Consider the following 16,991-nt stretch of genomic DNA (forward strand, 5'->3'; position numbering starts at 1 on the left):
TTCATGTTTAAAGGAATCCTAAGTTCCTCCACTGCTCTACCTCCCTCCCCTCGCCTGTGTTACGTGCTGAAAGCCCTCACTCTTTGAAGCTGTCTGTGTCCCCCAGTCTGCTCTTCTATATAAAGCCCAATTTGGGGTCAGTTCTGTTTACTTTTCCTTCCCCTTACATGTGATAAGGGTTGTTCTGCCAATCACTCTGTATGGGACAGGATCGGGGGCTTTTCCCTTGGCAGGCAGGGGTTCTGTAGAACTTGTTGCTGTACACATCAGCATGGATCTGCAGAGCCTAAACAATGGCGTCTGAGCTCTGCCACTTGTCCTATTAAGACTGCAGTTGTGTGTGAAGAGAAAGTAAGATGGGGATGCCAGGTAAAGGTAAAAAAAAAAAACCTTAAGGAGTGAAAAGCTAAGACAGCAGCTCCCTACTGGAACAGGGAAGCTGATCAGAGTTTTGAAGCAAAAAAGAGACTGCATGGGCCAATAGCATATTTGACTAGGGCTGGCAAAACCAGATTCAGGCAAGGAGTTCATTGTGCAGTCAGGCTACCTGTGTAGCCAAAGAATTGGTGGAGGAAACAGGAGGTGCCTGCATGAACACATCAACTATTGATGTGATAATCCGCTATAAAAACCCAAAGAAATTCAAGCACAGAATGAACATAGATCTCACATTTTTCTTCAGAATTTTCTGCTTTTCCAAAATACTCAAAATCTGAAACACAGAGAATTAGTATTTAAAATATTTCAGATGCATAAATACATCATACGCTAACTGGCCATCTCTATGCTCTATTTAAAAGGACAAATTCACTCATAACACACTACCTGTCTTTGCAATACCAAGAGGAGTTCTGGCTCTGGGAAGGCTTGCGTGGGTGATACACGCAGAGCTGTGCTAAATGTAGCACAGGCTTTTGTCACGGACCATGTGCTTGCCAAACTTTACCTTCCCTCCATGCTTCATAGTAGAAATAGTTTGACCCTTCTGGCATTTATCCATCATTAAACTTGCATCTTCCAATAACGCTCTTACAATTCTGTTGCAAGCTTTCATGTTTAGCACTATTCCTGATCCTCAAGCTTTTGAAGTCACACCAGCATGCCAGAGCATCAGTTCTTTAGGATGTGCTCGTTCTTCTAATTACGAAAACAAGTTGAGGGAAAAGCCAAAAAACAGATTATTCCCTCAGGTTTTTTTAAAACATCTCATAAAGGGTTTATGCAGCTTTTATGTGGAGGACTGGCGACACGGGGTGTGCGCAGGAGCTGGGGTGGCTCTTGCAAGTGGGAAGGTTGGGAGTCTTTCGCAAAAGGCAATGGCCCTGCATGGCTCTCCCTCGCTGTCCAACTCTCACCATTAGGTTTTGTGCTTAGCTCCTGGATGTGGACAAACAAAAATCCTTGGGTTTTCCTTTTTTCCTTTTTTTTTCTTTCTTTCTTTCTTTTTTTTTTTTTTCCCCAATGCAATGGCTTGCTATTTTTGAAGAGGGCAAGAATAAGCCTGGCAATGAGATAGTCACAAGGAACTCAGCTTTTACAACAGGGATTAAATAACAGCAGTTTTAAAATGCTTTGTTTCCACACGGGGGAACAGAGCAAGAGCCAGAGCGGTTTTGGAGCTCATTCTCCTAATAAATGAGATGCCAAACACGCACCCTCCTGAGAATGAACGGGTCTGCACTGAGACTTTGTGTTAGGCGCTCCTGACCCCAGGACTGCCCGTACTCTCCACACCGAAGATCCCAGCGCTAACCGGGACCCTCCGTGCCCTCGTCCCCCTCCGCGGCCCCGAGAGAGGCGGGAACCGCCGGGCGGAGGACGGGCACTGCCCTCACCTCGGCTTCGCCTTGCAGCGCGCAGGCGCGCTCAGAACGCGCCTGCGCCGCCGGGCCGGCAGCAGACAGGTGCGCAGGCGCAGGCGGCGGGGCCGGCCGCCGCGGGCGGGCGGGCGCGGGTCTGCATCCGGGTCGCCGCCGTGCCCATTGTCTGGGGAAGGGGCCCGGGGCTCAGCGGCTGCGCGGCGCTGCACCTGAGGGCCCCTGCCCGCCCGCCGTTCACCTGCGCAGGCTTTAGTAAGTGACCCTCGGCGGCTCTACCCGCCCCTGTCCCGGGGAGATGCCGGGGTGCCCGCGGAGCGCCCCCGCCCCCTCCTCCGGGCGCAAAACGCCGTCCCTCAGGCGCCCCGCGGCCGCAGCTGCCCTCTCCCCGTCCCTCTCGTCGCTGGCGGATCGCGGAGAGGCGCTGCCTCGGGACGTGCTAGTGGCTCCGGGGGCCTCAGGCGACCCCAGGGTCCACTCAGCCCTTCGCCGGGGTTCCTGCCGGTGCGCGGGGCTGCGGGCAGCCCGCGGCCGGTGCGGTGCCGTGTCGTTTCCCGGCGCCTGGAGGGAGCGCCGGCTGCTCCTGGCCGCTTGCCTTCGGGTGAGCCCGGCCCGGCGTGCGCGGTGCCGCTCACCTGCGGGGGTGAGTGTCTGCATCTGCCGGCTGCTCTTCGGCTGCTGTGGCGGGGGCAGCCCCGCCTGCCACGGGCATCCTGCCTTTCCTTTTAATTTAAATGTCTGTAACGGTGCTGGATTATCATTATGGCATCTAGTAACAATACCGTGTTTTGTTTTCTTTTCCTGCAGTGGACCGCAGTTCGAAGAGGAGACAAGTGAAGCCTTTGGCAGCTTCGCTGCTGGAAGCTTTAGATTATGATAGCTCTGATGACAGTGATTTTAAAGTTGGAGATGCTTCAGGTAAATATGCTTCCTCATTTCTTCAGTTCAGAATGATCTCATTTCTGTTTTATGGTTGCTCATTTAATATCATGGGACACAGAATGTATTAGTGAACTGCTGGGGCTTGGAGCCACTTGAAGTTCAGTGACTCGATTGGATAACTGAGAAGCAACTGATTAAACCAAACATCCATCAATACATCAATTGCTATTAATTTTTTCTCAACAGAAAACTCATGATTATCAAACAAGTTTTGGCAGAAGCATTTGAGTAGCTTCTGTGCTGATGGCCTTAGCTATGCCTACTGCTTTTTATTTTTTCAATGCAGAGATAATTTTTAAAATATTCACTGCTTTTAGTATTGAATTAAGGATGTCCTAAAGCCATTTTGTTTTGAATCTGTCTGGGTAATAGTTTGTTGTGAACTTAAGGACTTGCCTGTTTCTCAAGGTTAATTCCACTCAGTGAGTGAAAACCTTAGGCAGAAAGATAATCTGTTCAGATTTTTATTGTGCTTTAAAATAAACAAACTTCAGGTGTCCATTCAGATAGCTTTGCAGAAAGGTGTACACGTTTCATACTAGAAGTCATTGCCCTAGAGTGTTTTTATTCTGTAGTCTATTCTAGGTGTGCAGATTCCTGCATCTGCAGTGAGCATCTACAGAAACTGAAAGTAAGCAAGATGCCAGAAAAAAATGAATAAATTCAAATATATTGGAGGGAAGGAAAGAAGAAGGGGCAGGACCATGTTTGTGAATAAACTGTGTATTGGATGTACAGTGGCATATGCTCAGGGAAGTAAGCAAAGAGTTGCAGGATGTGTAAGATGTAAGGGAAGCATTATGACAGCTTGTCAAATAACTTCACTTTTTTATTTCTGCACTGGGGATGCTCATCTATGTTTTCATTGAGTGTATCTTGCAAAAATATTCCCCATCACCATTTAAAGGCTTATTTTCTAACATCTGGCAAGCTCCTTCTTGTTAATGAACTTAAAAATACTTAATAATCATTTTTCCAGTGCCAGTTTTAAGATGTGTCTTAATGTTCCTTGGTATTTTTTTTTCCCAAGCTTAGACATGTTACTCTTGGCTGGTCTGGTTGAAGCAGGCTGCAGTGATTTGAGAGAGTAAGACTAATGTCATCTTACCAATTTCATGGTAAGACTTTTAAGGGCTTATTTAATTTATTTTTAAAATCTTGTTTGGGGGATTTTTGATCCTTTCTTCTGAGTAAAGGCACTGCCTTTTGTAAAGACAATTTGCCATAAGAGGAAATAATTTTTAGTTCCCAAAGGAAATCTCCCTATTCTGGAACAGTAGCGGAGGCAGGATTTAAGGGAAAAGGAGAATTAGAAATGGAGAAATGGCAATTTGATTAAAAGACAATCATTAATTATTTAAAAGTAATGAATAAAGCTTACTGACTCAACTAAATGAGAGGATGTCTAAATGCAGGGGATTCATTTGTAATTGATATCCTCCTTGACTTTTCGAATATCATATGTACACATGGTGGGGCCAGTGTCTAGCCTTGAGAGTATTTCAATCTCAGTTTCATTTTGAGGGAGTTGGATGGGTTTTCCCTTAAAAAAGCCACACTGAGTTGAAACAAGCATAGGAGAAAAACTCAAGTTGTACTTACAAATTATTTTTCTAATTGCTATTTTGTGTTCATGTATCTCATATAGCTTTGTTTTAACATATCAGAACCTATATCTATCACTTGTAGTAGAAATTAATGTTCTGTTTAATAAAATCTAGTGAAAACACTTTGAAACAGTGGGAGAGTTCGGCATTTTACACTTTATTCAGAGATTTTCATTGTGAAAGGAGAAAGTTTTGAGGGTTTGGAGAAGTTAGGGTATAGAAAGTTATTAAATATATAACCTCTTAAGTTGAAAGATAAAATAAACATTTCTTATGTGTAATACAAGTTAAATGAATAGTTGCAGGATATTTGGAACAGAACATCTGTGCTGATGTAGAATGAAGCTGATACAACATAGCCTTAAATTAGTTGTACCTAGTCCATTTAGATTCAGAGGGAAGAAGTGCTGAAATAAAGGGGATTTTTTTATACGCATGCATATATATAAAAATATAGTTGATCATTTCGAAGTTTTATATATATAAGGAATATGTGTGTACACACACAAGCAGCCATACTAGACAAATTCTGGATTGTTGCTAACAGAAAACAGGTTTTCCCTTTTTTCCACTGTGGAGTCAGCCTTCAAAGCATAATGTCTATTTCTCCAGTAGAGTCAGGGCTGTTGCCCTTTTTCAGTGACTGTAGAAGTCTCTCCATGTGCAGCCTGTTGCAAGTCAGTATTTAGTATTTGTTTGAATTCAGAATTTAATTGCATAGTTTGCTTACAAAGGGAAATAAATGTGACAGAAGGAGGAAACAGTCTCTCTGCATTGAAAATGACCATAAATTCTACTCATGCACTCAGAAAAGTCCCATAAGTATGGTAATTCCACAGCTCTGCAATGTATATTTATTTGAATCACAAATGTACATATACATGTTTAAAAAGCAAAACTATTTTGAAAGTTTAAAGTTAGAGGACTATTTAAATACTGAATTAAAATAATTCTGAAGTTGTTTGCTGCCTGTTTGCATTCATATGTATGAGCTTTAGCACGGTAACTGATATGTGTTAGTAGACGATACTGTGCAAGCCTATGAGGACTGAGCCCTAAATGTTTAAACTTTTACACATGTTAATTGTTTTGTCAGATTTCTGGGTTTATGACATGCAGTAAGGATTTGAGAAGTTGGTATTAAGTACTTTTAGGAAGGAATTGGCATTTCTGAATTTTTTTTATTCAGAGTCCTGATGCCTTGGTAAACTTTTTTTCAGTATAGGAAATATTTCTAATTACCTAACCTCCATTTCCACAGGGGAAAAAAAAAAAAGAATCCATGGAAGATATGGCTTTTACTTATAGTGTAGTTAATTTCTCTTCTTTTGGATTTAGGTCACACCAACAGGCAATTACTGCCTTTTCCACTTTAAAGATCTCATCATTCTGACATGTCTTTAGGGAAACTGATTTTAGAACTGCTATAGTCTTGTAAATTTACTTAATGTAAATAGTTTTCAAGCCTGTGGGCTTTTCTTTATGTTAATATTGAAGGAAGTGATATTTTAATGACTTCTCTGTTTCTAGGTAGTAGAAAGTAGCAATGCTATATTTTAAAGAACATAATGTTTTTTTTTTTTTTAATATAGTGAGAGTGAGTGGAGATAAACACTGATTTCTGACATCAGTGTAGTTGAAAGTAATTCCCAGCAGGATTACAAAGCAAGGATTTACCACTTCTCTCTCATCGGTGAAATCCGTTTTGGCAGCTCATGTACTGAAATTGAAATGATGCAGAGAAATGTAGTGTGGTCCCTGAACAAGAATGATGTGTGAATTTAAGGACTGGCTCTCTATCTCAGTGTAGCTAAGAGCGTAGGTGAGTGCTGCCTTGAAGAACTGGATTCTATCACTACTGGTACAAGTCTTCTAGACTCAGATTTTTAGAGACATTTGAAAATGTTTGGTTTTTTGGTGTTGAGCGTGGAGCCTGACTTGCATAAATATTATGTACTATTATTGCAACTGAGTTCAGTAGGAGCTCTATTTAAAACATGTAATGATCTGTATAAATGCATCTATTAGGTATTCTGAAAAACCTGTGACTTGATCTAGAAATAAAAAGTTGCAAATACCTTTATCTTTCTGTAATTCTTTTCCTCGTAGCACAATGGAGATTCCAATTTTACTTTTCTTTATATTACAATATCCTGTACAGGAATGTTTGCGAACCTCTAAAATACTGTAGTGATAAACACTACTGAAATACTGATGAAAAAAACTAATATGTTTGGTTTTGAGAGTAAACTTAAATGATATGTAACAGAAAAGTAGAGTGTTTCAGTAGACAGTGAAGGTAAGAGAAAATATTCAATAGCTAATCATTAGTAAATTATCATGTAATTGGACAATTTTAATTGTTACAATCATTTCAAGGCTTGACTATGCAACTGTAATGTGTAGTCCCTCAGAGTGAAATTCCCAAGGGCTTTTTACCACTGAGAAAATGGAAAATATGGGCATTGTGTTCTCTTGGGTTATCTTCATCCCAGGTGAGATCTTTTATCTGTACAGATGTCTCCCGTTTGAAGTAACACTTTGGAGTGACTAGTGGGCATTTTGAACTTGCATTCTTTTTGGAAACACTGAGATTTCTATTCTTTCATGTGTTTACAGATAGCAGAGGAGTAATGTAACAGAAATCTAGGCTTTCATTCCAGTGTCTGGGGCAGGGTGGATTCAGTGATGGGCTGACATTATTTTTCTCAACCTCCCACTCCCCGCCATGACTCTTTGTGCCTCATCTTTCCGGTCTGTCTGTCCCTTACAGAACTGTTGCTCATCAGTTCAGTGTTGTTGTGCTTGTTTGGTTAGTCTTGAACAGATTTTTCATGGTCTCCTGCTTTACTACTCCTACTTTACTTTCTCTTGCATCTCCTCTTTCTTGTGTGTGTGTCATCTCATGTATATTTCCTGCCACATGGAGAAGATTCTTCTGTGCTTTATTAACTCCGGCTTGATGGGATCATCTGTTTGCAGCCTGGCTGCCTCTGAAAGTCTAGACATCCTCAGCGAGGATGGGATGTTTCAAGTGTTTCTTGACCATATACTTGTTACAGTGCCTTGGAGGCTTAGGCTTAGCTCTCCCAGACACATGTTCAGCTGTCTCCCAGATGTTGCTTCCCTTGTACAAGGTATGAAACTCTTAGATGTTTCTGGGAAAAATATCTATTCTAGTTCACTATTCAATAATTTCTGTTGGAATCCAATTTTAAGGATTATTTAGGACTGCAGCTTTGCCGAGGGAAGTTGTGGAACGGGCAGTACTTCATCCCAAACAAGTACAATTTGATAACGTTAAAAACAGTTGAAGACAGTGTTGTCTGAAACTGGGAATGTTAAGCAAATTCAGGAGGTAGAGTAACCAATTTGATCTGTATTATAACCTTGTAAATAAGACAGTTCCCAATGACTCAAGTAAAAGTTGGCAACCTTTTAGTTTTGAGTGCTTTTACAACTTAAATAGACATCTACTGAAATGCTGTGTGATGTAATTACTGCCGGTGTAGAAATGCAGAAACTGCTTCTAATCATTAATATGCCCCTTCCATCCTTTTTTCTATTAAACTAAATATTTCTCTTCTGAAGCGTCATTGCAGATCAGTGATCAGTTTCATTTCCTACTCTGCCCAGTCTGTATATGCAGTTAATACAGAGTTTAGATACTTTTTTTCCAAAACTTTATTTGAGAAGTTAATTTTTCTCCTTGAAGCAGTAATATCTTAATCTACGTTGGTTTTGTTTTGTATGCTCTTAATTATGTTACTTTGGGCAGTTCCATTTCTTTTTTTTTTTTAACTGCTAGCATTACCAGTGTTGAATTGCCAGTAGCCTACCAGCGTTGAATCATCACACTCAGCAAAATAGCATTGAAAGCCAGTGGCATATGTCTAACTGATACTAGATTCTGTTTTTTGGAGTTATGTTGAAAGTGAAGTACTAAGACTTCTCAGTTCTTGCTTTCAGTATAGTTATATTGGACAGCGTAATGGACTCCTGTGGCTTTAGTTTAATAGACAAATGTGGTCAACTTTGCCTTTGGCAATTTAAAACTTCGTATTTTCCATATACGATTTAGGTTTTCCTGCCTTATTTTTACATCCAGTCATTAATATCAGAACTTCCTGGTTAGTTTTAGCATTTCCTCAAGGTATTTTGGAGTTTAAAATTATTTGCAATTTCTAGATCAGGTGTACGGGAAGTACAGTTGCTTTTACATGTTTGGTACAGCACATATACAAAGGAGTTTTCATGACTCTGGAGCTGTTGTTGTAAGGGAGTTTATGGGCAGATGCTGTTGTCAATAAACACTTTTTACATTGCTTTCCACTTTCCCCATCTGTCAGGATACAGGCAACCTGAGTGAGGGATTGTACATGGTGTGTAACATGGTGTTTTAGCAGAGATACTCAGGTAACTTGATGTCATCGTGTCAAAGATGTCCACTTTGTGATTGAGAGAAATAGGCTAAGGGACCACTAGATAGGGTCATGGTGATCGAGTGGCTTTAACCTCCAAAAGAATTAACCTCACCTGTAGCCTATTTTTTGTTACCACCTTTGTATGTTGGGTTATTGTGAAGCACACTGTGGGCTGGATGACTTCTCGCATGATGCCTATAAATTATTATTGATCAATATTACTTAGTAGGAATAACTTCAGACATGGTAGTTGTTTTCTATATTGCATGCTTAGTTTTTCATATTTTTTTTTCTCCTTTTCAATGTTCCAGGATCCTGGATTGTATTCTTTGTATGTAGCTTTGAGCACCTGGATAAGGCTCAACCAGACAGGAGTCAGTGCAATAAAAGAACTGGCAGATCATCCAAAATGATGCCAGATGCCTCTCTTCTGCTTTCTGGAGTTGGTTACACTTTGTTAGTGGAAGAGGCAAGCCCAAAATTGAGTCCCTGTTTCCTTTAACTTGCTTATCCTTCAGACTTCACTTAAAAAACAAGCAATAAAGCTGCTTGTTAAGTTAAATACTGCATTGAAGAATCGGCCTGTCTTCTGTGAGTGGGTGGCCGTGTACTTACATAGTGTAGCACTTTCTATATACGTGGATTTTCTTAGACTGTAAAAAAAAAAAAAAAAATCACGAGGTACCATGTTTAAAGTTGCTTGTAAAGTGATCCTACAAAACCCTTGGGAGGTTTATTTTTTAGCTGCTGTAGTGATTTCAGTAGCTTTCCCCTGAAGTCTTCTGCATAGTACATGTTATGATGTGGAGATTAGTAGTCACTTTTGTTTATTTTCATTATACTTTTTCTTATGTGAATTCTAGAGCATAATGTCCTGTCCTAGAGATTTCCTCTCAGAATTACCCTTGTTAGACTGGACTGCCACCTGCTGTTGTGCTCAGTAATGCTAAAAATACAAGGTGTACAGAAATAATGATGCCTTTCTCACAACCGTTATCTCTCATATTTGTTCTCAGTGGAACTCTTTATTCCTCACTATTTGGCAGCGTATCTGGCCTCATCTTTCACTGAGAGTAACTTGACTTCTCTCCCATAGGGAATTACATGATATGGTTGCCAAATTGAAAGAGCCATTCTTTAAGAATTTCTTTCAAGGAGAAAATTGTATACTACAGCCTCTTCCTAACTGAAAGTGCATCTGACAGAAGAACACCTGCAAAAATAGCTGTTATCAGAGAATAGCTCTTTCTAGAAAAGTACCTATCACAGTGGATGCATTCAGACAGAAGAGGGATATCCCTCACTATAGGTATCTCTGGTGTGTACATGCATGCAGAAAGGAGAGCACGAAGCAGGGAGAAGGCAAAAAGAATTTGAAGGAGAGAAGTGAATGAAACCAATGTTTATTTGTTCTCTACTTTATATTGTTTGCGTGGCATAAAGCAGGTAGAGAGTACCCTCTGTTGTAGTATTGGTGCACAGGAATCACTCTTGGTAATTTAGAGTGCTGTTAAAGACCAAACTACACACAAGCTAAGATTCAATCCACACACCTCCCCCCTCCCCAATAAAATGAAAGCTTAAATTCACAAAAGGTTGAAGCATATTTTGGAATGGAACACCGCAGTTAAAGCATCCAAACAAATTACTGTCATGGAGTTACGGCGAGGAAGTAAAACAGAAGAAAATAATATAAGGTAACGTAAAGATCCAGTTAAATTAATTGTAACATGGCAAAACCATATACTACCTTGTTTACAGTGAGACAAGTAGTGCACATTGGCACTCAGAACCTGTGAAATGAGATACAAAAATATGTTTTGCTTTTAAACATCCATATGGCATTTAATCTATAAATATCTAGTATGAGAGTCTAGCTTTAGGAGTTACTTGTAAGGTGTTTGTGAGAGCTGGCAAATATCACAGAATAGTTTGAGTTGGAAATGACCTTTGAAGATCATCTAGGCCCAACTCCCTTTGGTGGGCAGGAACATGTTTCACTAGAGCAGGTCGCCCAAAGCCCCATCCAACCTGGCCTTGAACACTTCCAGTGATAGGGGCATCCGCAACTTCTCTGGGCAACCTATTCCAGGTTCCCACCACCCTCATTGTAAAAAAAATTTCTTCCTTATGTCCAGTCTAAACTCCACCCTCTTTCAGTTTATAACCAGTCCCCCTTTTCCTGTCACTAGAAGGGTTGGTAAAAAGTCTGTCTGTCTTTTACCCCACTTTATGTATTGAAAGGCTGCAGTAAGGTCTCCCTAGAGCCTTCTCTTCTCCAGGCTGAACAACTCCACTCTCTCAGCCTTTCTTCACAGGAGAAGTGTTTCAGCCCTCTGGCCATTTTTGTGGCACTTCTCTGGACCCACTTTAACAGGTCCGTGAATATGTATGCAAACAAAGCTATTGTAATTAAAAATAATTTTTTAGATTGCATATTACTTAATGCTGTTTTTTATTTCTTAGGCATGCCCAAAGAGTGTTCTGCTCTTTCAAAACTTCAGTTAACTCTGTTGTACTTCCATTATTACCGTTAAGGCTGGTAGGCATAGGGAAATGACTGAATTACTCTTTTTCTCAAAATACTGGACAATAACTTCTCTTACTGCATTCTCTTTTCCTTTTTAATTTTTTTTTTTTTTACTGGCTCTCTAAGCATTAGAGAACTTGTAAAGGGACTGATTGCATTTATATCCCAATCAGTAGTAGTGCTGATGGATTTTTTTTGTTGTTGTTGATAATTGTATAGTCTCTTCATCAAATACTTCCACATACAGATATATGCAGAAAAAGACAAAACTGACCATTATATGGAAGTAACAACTGAGTTACTGGTTAGTTGTAGAGAGTGTTCTGTGGAGTGGAAATAAATGCCACGTGAAGTGCGTAGCACACTGGCCCCACTGTTTATTTGGCTTCATACAGAGATGGATGTGGACAGAAATTCTGTGTAAGCTGATGTTGAGTGGTGAGGGTTTTTGTGTGGTCATCTTTTTCAGTAATTTTTAGGTGTACTTTATAGTACAGATGCCTTATTTTTGTGATTTTTTTTTTTTTTTTTTTTCCATACAAATCCTCTTCTGTTGCTTCCGATTGCACAGATTGGCCTGTGTTAACTAACGAAATAGTGACTACAGAGAAAACAATGTCATATGAGTGGTATAAGGTTAGAATTTATGTATTATTGTGCAGCTGCAGAACTGAATGAGGCATAGCTTATGTGGGATTAATGAGTGAAATAACATTGGAGATTAAAAGAGCCCCCAAGCCCAGGAAAACAAACCTGTACTAAAATTGAAGATGTGGGATTATCCATACTATTGTTAGTACTTGTTACGTAAACTCTTCTTTTTGTAATTTTAAGTCTCCTCTATTGGATAGCTATTTTAATTTTAAGATTTAGAAAATGCCTCCAGAAATTAAAAACTGGAATGCCCTTTCTTTAAGATGTGACTTCACATGGAAATTACTCTGTGTTACTGCTTCTTGTTAATATGAGCTGCAGTTCAAAGGAACATTTAACATCCATTTAATAAATTCTGCCTTTTTTTTTTTTCCATCTTAAAAAGCACTCATATTTAACAGATTCTCAACATACCACTTGAAATAGCAGTATTTGGACACCAGCTGAAAAAATAGGTGGAATACCTTATGAGGGAGGAACATGCATCATTCTTTTGTTTAACAACTTGCTTCAACAGATTTTATTTTTGGGGGTACATTTGTGTCGGAACTTTTTTTAAATTTTCATCTGCTCAACAGATTCTGAAGGAAGTGGTCATGGGAGTGAAGATGCATCAAAGGACAGTGGTGAAGGTTCCTGTACTGAATCAGAAGAAAATATCTTGGAGGAGGAACCGGCAGAAGAAAAAGTAGAAGAGCAACAGCCAAAAAGCTCCACTGAAGAAGAGCTACCAACAGCAGACAAAGAGGTAATTAAAACTGAAAAGAAAGAGCAAGAAGATGAAGAAGAAAAGCCAAAAAAGAAGAAAGAGAAAGCAGCTGAACCTGATACTGTGGCTGATGAGCAAACAAGTGAACCAAAAAAATGGAATTTGCGCAGGAACCGACCTTTGCTGGATTTTGTATCGATGGAAGAACTGAACGATATGGATGACTATGACAGTGAAGATGACAATGACTGGCGGCCTACTGCTGAGAAAAAAAAAGGAAAAAACGCACTGCGAAAAGAGGGGAGTGATGGAGATAATGAGGATGATGAAGATGATGGGAGCGGAAGTGATGAGGATGACAATGATGAGGAAGGTAATGAAGAAGATAATAGCAGCACGGCTAGTGATGGAGGATCGAAGAAGAAGAAGAGTAAAGTTCTTAACAGGAATAATGCAGATGATGAGGAATTGACAAATGATAGCCTGGCTCTTTCACAAAGCAAGAGTAATGAGGTAGTGCAACCAACTTTCTATAATATATCTCTTGACAAATGGAAACTACTCCCCAGTAGCTGTTTTGTTAATTTGAAAAGTTAAACTGCTTGGGTGAAATTGTGTTTACAGGAATAAGCAAAGCAGCAAAATTATGCTACATAGGCATTGCCTATTAAATGACCTTGCTTGGACCATTTGGCCAATCTAATGCCACTGAAGTCAATAGAAAGACTTCTCTTGGCTTTAGAGGGGGTTGGATTAGTTCTAAAGCAAATAGGAGGTCCAGTATGGAAGTCAATATGTATTAGCGAGATTTCTGTTTCTTTTTTTAGCATAAATGTTGCGTATCTGTAGTGTTCTAAAAGTTAAAAGCATCTGTGACATACTCATAAAATAGCTAAATGATAGGTTATTCTTTGTCCTAACCCTTCTTTGTGACAAACATCAAAGTCTGAACACTAAGTTCACTGATAGAAGAATTCTAAGAAATATGCACACTGAGTTTAAAATCAAATAGGATAATCATGATAATTTATGTTGAGTTTGCTTATAACGCTTACAAAAGTAATTTCTTGCAGTACTAAAAAGCATTGGGGAGCTATTTTTGTTACATTAAATACCTTCTAATTGCAGAATGTGAAAATTATATGTGAAGTGTTTAATAATGCAACTTTTACTTTGTATTCACAATTGCAGTTGCCTAAAGATTGTGCCTGTGGAAACAATAAGATACTAAGTTGTCAGGATGGTTGACTTAATGTCAAATTTTGAACAAAGTAATCAGAGTTGCATAAACATAACATTTGATAAATGATAGTGGTATGGTGCTATTTAAAGTTCTGCTGTTCCATTTAATCTTTATTTTAATGTATAAAATGACAGGGAACTAAACAGAGTATTTGGAAAAATCAGTTATCTCCATTTCAGATACGTTGTTATGTATTTTACATATATAAGATGGCAAACAAACCGTGCTGTTTTAATTACTAGTAATAATTGTGACTGAAGGGAAAAAGAAACCATAACTGGAGTTTTTTTTACTTTTTGTATAGACATGTTCTTTCATTGTCTAGGTCTGTAATTCTAGTGTTGTTACTCGAATTCTCTTGGCTCAGGAGCTGAAAGTGCTCTACCAATACTTCAAATGGAGATAGGTAATTTTCTTTCAGAGTTGTTTCCTGTATCATAATGGAGATGTGAGTCTACATTCTTAGCAATATATTCTTGAATATGTCCATAATTTCCATTGACTTGGAAAATTAGGCCTGTTTCAGAAACCTGGAGCTGTCTCTGCTGTGTCTTTTGTGAAGCTTCTTAATGTGCATGGACCCCAGAGTCTGTTTTGCCTTGGATTTAGGATGTTGGTTAAAAGATAAAATAAAAATCAGAAATTTTGAAGTTCAAATTATAATTTTGTAACTGATAATTTATCTTTACTGCATGTAAAGCAAAGTACTGTTTATGAATAGGTCTTTAACAAGAAGTCTTAAAACAGTGAGTGTCTGTAGACTGGATTATAGACTGTAATTTTTAGATTGATACTGAACTGTATTATAACGGTATAGTCTACACTACTACAATATTTTAAAATAGTTAAAAATACTGAAACAGCTGAACCTGTCTAGCAAAAACTCATTACTCTGCAGAAGATAAGTTCTTAGGAAAACAGATGTCTGAATGCATAATTAATTTATGAAAGAATGTTCAGGTAATTAACTCTGAACGTGTAGCAGTGTTTTTAATATGCATTCTTTCCTTTACTTACTTTTTGGTGGTGGATGTTGGGGGGTTGTTGAGGGAGGGTTGTTTGATTTTTGTTTCCATGTGATTTGTATTTTATTTCTCTACATTTTACAAAAATATTTTGAGGTCTGGAGAGGCAATATTTTAACCTGTGCTGTAATGAAACTTAATGCTTTTCTATTGTTTAAGCACAGAAGACAAACTTAGCTTTTTTTCCTAGAGTCAAGCATCATTAGTAGATAAATGGTGCTTTTCTGTTTCTATAATTGCTACCACTTTATGGGATTCTTCTATTGTCCTTTAAAGTTAGAAGTATATGGGCATATAGCTTGAAATGCACACTTTCTTCATTAACACCACAGAAATGAGAATTACACAGGGATTCAGCTGAAATCCTTTCTCTCACTTGAGTAGGGAACAGGACTTGTTCAGGAGTTGGCAGCAGTTACCATCTCTACGTAAAAGTTCTCATGGTTTAGAAAAGTAGGGTCGGCTTCTGGGATGGAGTCTTTCAGGTGCTTACATGGACTAAGCAGGGGAGAGCAGCAGGCATTCCAGATCACTCGGTCCCTCTCCATGTCTGCGTAGAAAATTAAGTCATTCTACTGCTCTGTTTGACCTGTTGGCTGTCTTCACATAAGGTAAACCATAATGGATGGGGATTCTAACATTAGATCCAAATTTGATGCCCTTCCATCGTTGCTTTTCTTTTTTTAACCCATGTTTGCATATCTTATCACTGCCTAAACAGCTATTGTTATTTTGTTATTTCCATGTTGTTTTTACAGTGGAATTCTGTTTATTTGATTTAAAGTAAGAGTTGATTTTTTGTTTGGGGTTGTTTTTTTTTTCTGTTCTTAATTACCAGACATTGGGCTTCTCTAACAGCAGAGATCACAAATTTATTTTAGACTTCTGTTGGTGAAGCCAAATAACAGTTCATTCAAAGGTACTGTCAGAAAAAGCTGATTTCTGTGGAATTGTGAGATGCGTCTGAGAAGCCTGTGCCATTATACAATTAATCTGCCAAAGTTAGGGAGTATCTACCGCCATTTTCCTATCTGTAATGTGAATGGTAAGCTAAACATGGGTATTTTGAGTAATGATGGGCCACAGTATTTTTGAGAAAAATGAGCAGGTTTCTTACTTTCTCAAAATACTTTGCAACTTTGTCCTAAAAGGAGGGTGTTGGAAGAAATGCTCCCTAAGTCTGAACTCTCTAAGAGAGAATCTTGTATTTTTCACAATAAGTTGCCCTCCTGTAAGCAAGCATGACCATGTGAACGGTTTATAATCTTTCATTTTTACCTCTAGATGAGGGGTTTTTTTTTTTTTTAATAGGTCATGTTTCCTTATGTTGTTTAGAGAAAATGGATAGGAGATCCAGAAGTCTTTCCTAGCTGCCAGAAGTACGTGTTTGACCTTTCCTAAGTCAAAAACATTATAACAAACCACCTCTATTACTTGAGATCTAATTTCACACTTCCCTATACGTTGTATCACTGATGAAAGTAGTTCAAGCTCAGTGTTTGCTTTTAATATAAAGTTTAAAAAAATGTATGGAGACCGTGAAACTTTGCAGAAGAGACAATGTCTTTACCTCACAAAATAATAAGAATAATAATAAAGAATAATAAGCCTAGATAAAAAAAGTTAAAAAGTTAAAATTTACATACAGCTTTATTTGGTTTGTAAAACACTTCTCTATGTTTCCTTAGAGAAATTCCCAATTAAAAGCCACATTCTTTTTAAGTGGTATAGTTCACATTGAAGGTTTCCAAAACAGAGCAATATACCTGTTCTGCAGCTCCTTACTAGTGTATATAATCAGAAGAAAATACGTTGTTACAGCTTTAATAAATCATATGGTTTTGCATACAGACTTGTAAATTTACATTACAAAAAAAATAGAACTGAGTTGATAATTTGTTATATTTTACTTAAGTGGTGACTTGGCTGACTTGTTAGCTGTTTATTTTCATATCTTTCAGATCCATGTGACTTTCTTATTTTTGATGGTACATATTTTAACAAAATGAAGCAACTTTTCTGAATATTGGGACATTGAAG

At 38.6% G+C, this 16,991-nt stretch overlaps 1 protein-coding gene across 1 annotated transcript in view; it reads left to right on the forward strand.

Annotated features, from left to right (window-relative positions):
* The first annotated feature begins 356 nt into the window (after positions 1-356).
* PHF14 (PHD finger protein 14) overlaps positions 357-16,991 on the forward strand; it is a 166,771-nt gene continuing 150,136 nt past the window's right edge. Inside the window, exons 1-4 of the mRNA XM_086740350.1 lie at positions 357-375; positions 1,698-2,072; positions 2,625-2,735; positions 12,553-13,196. Of these exons, the coding sequence (XP_086596476.1) occupies positions 357-375; positions 1,698-2,072; positions 2,625-2,735; positions 12,553-13,196 (1,149 nt within the window). The remainder of the gene's footprint in view (positions 376-1,697; positions 2,073-2,624; positions 2,736-12,552; positions 13,197-16,991) is intronic.

This window comes from Chlamydotis macqueenii, chromosome 2 (genome assembly GCF_036417535.1).
Source record: "Chlamydotis macqueenii isolate bChlMac1 chromosome 2, bChlMac1.mat, whole genome shotgun sequence".
NCBI lineage: Eukaryota > Metazoa > Chordata > Aves > Otidiformes > Otididae > Chlamydotis > Chlamydotis macqueenii.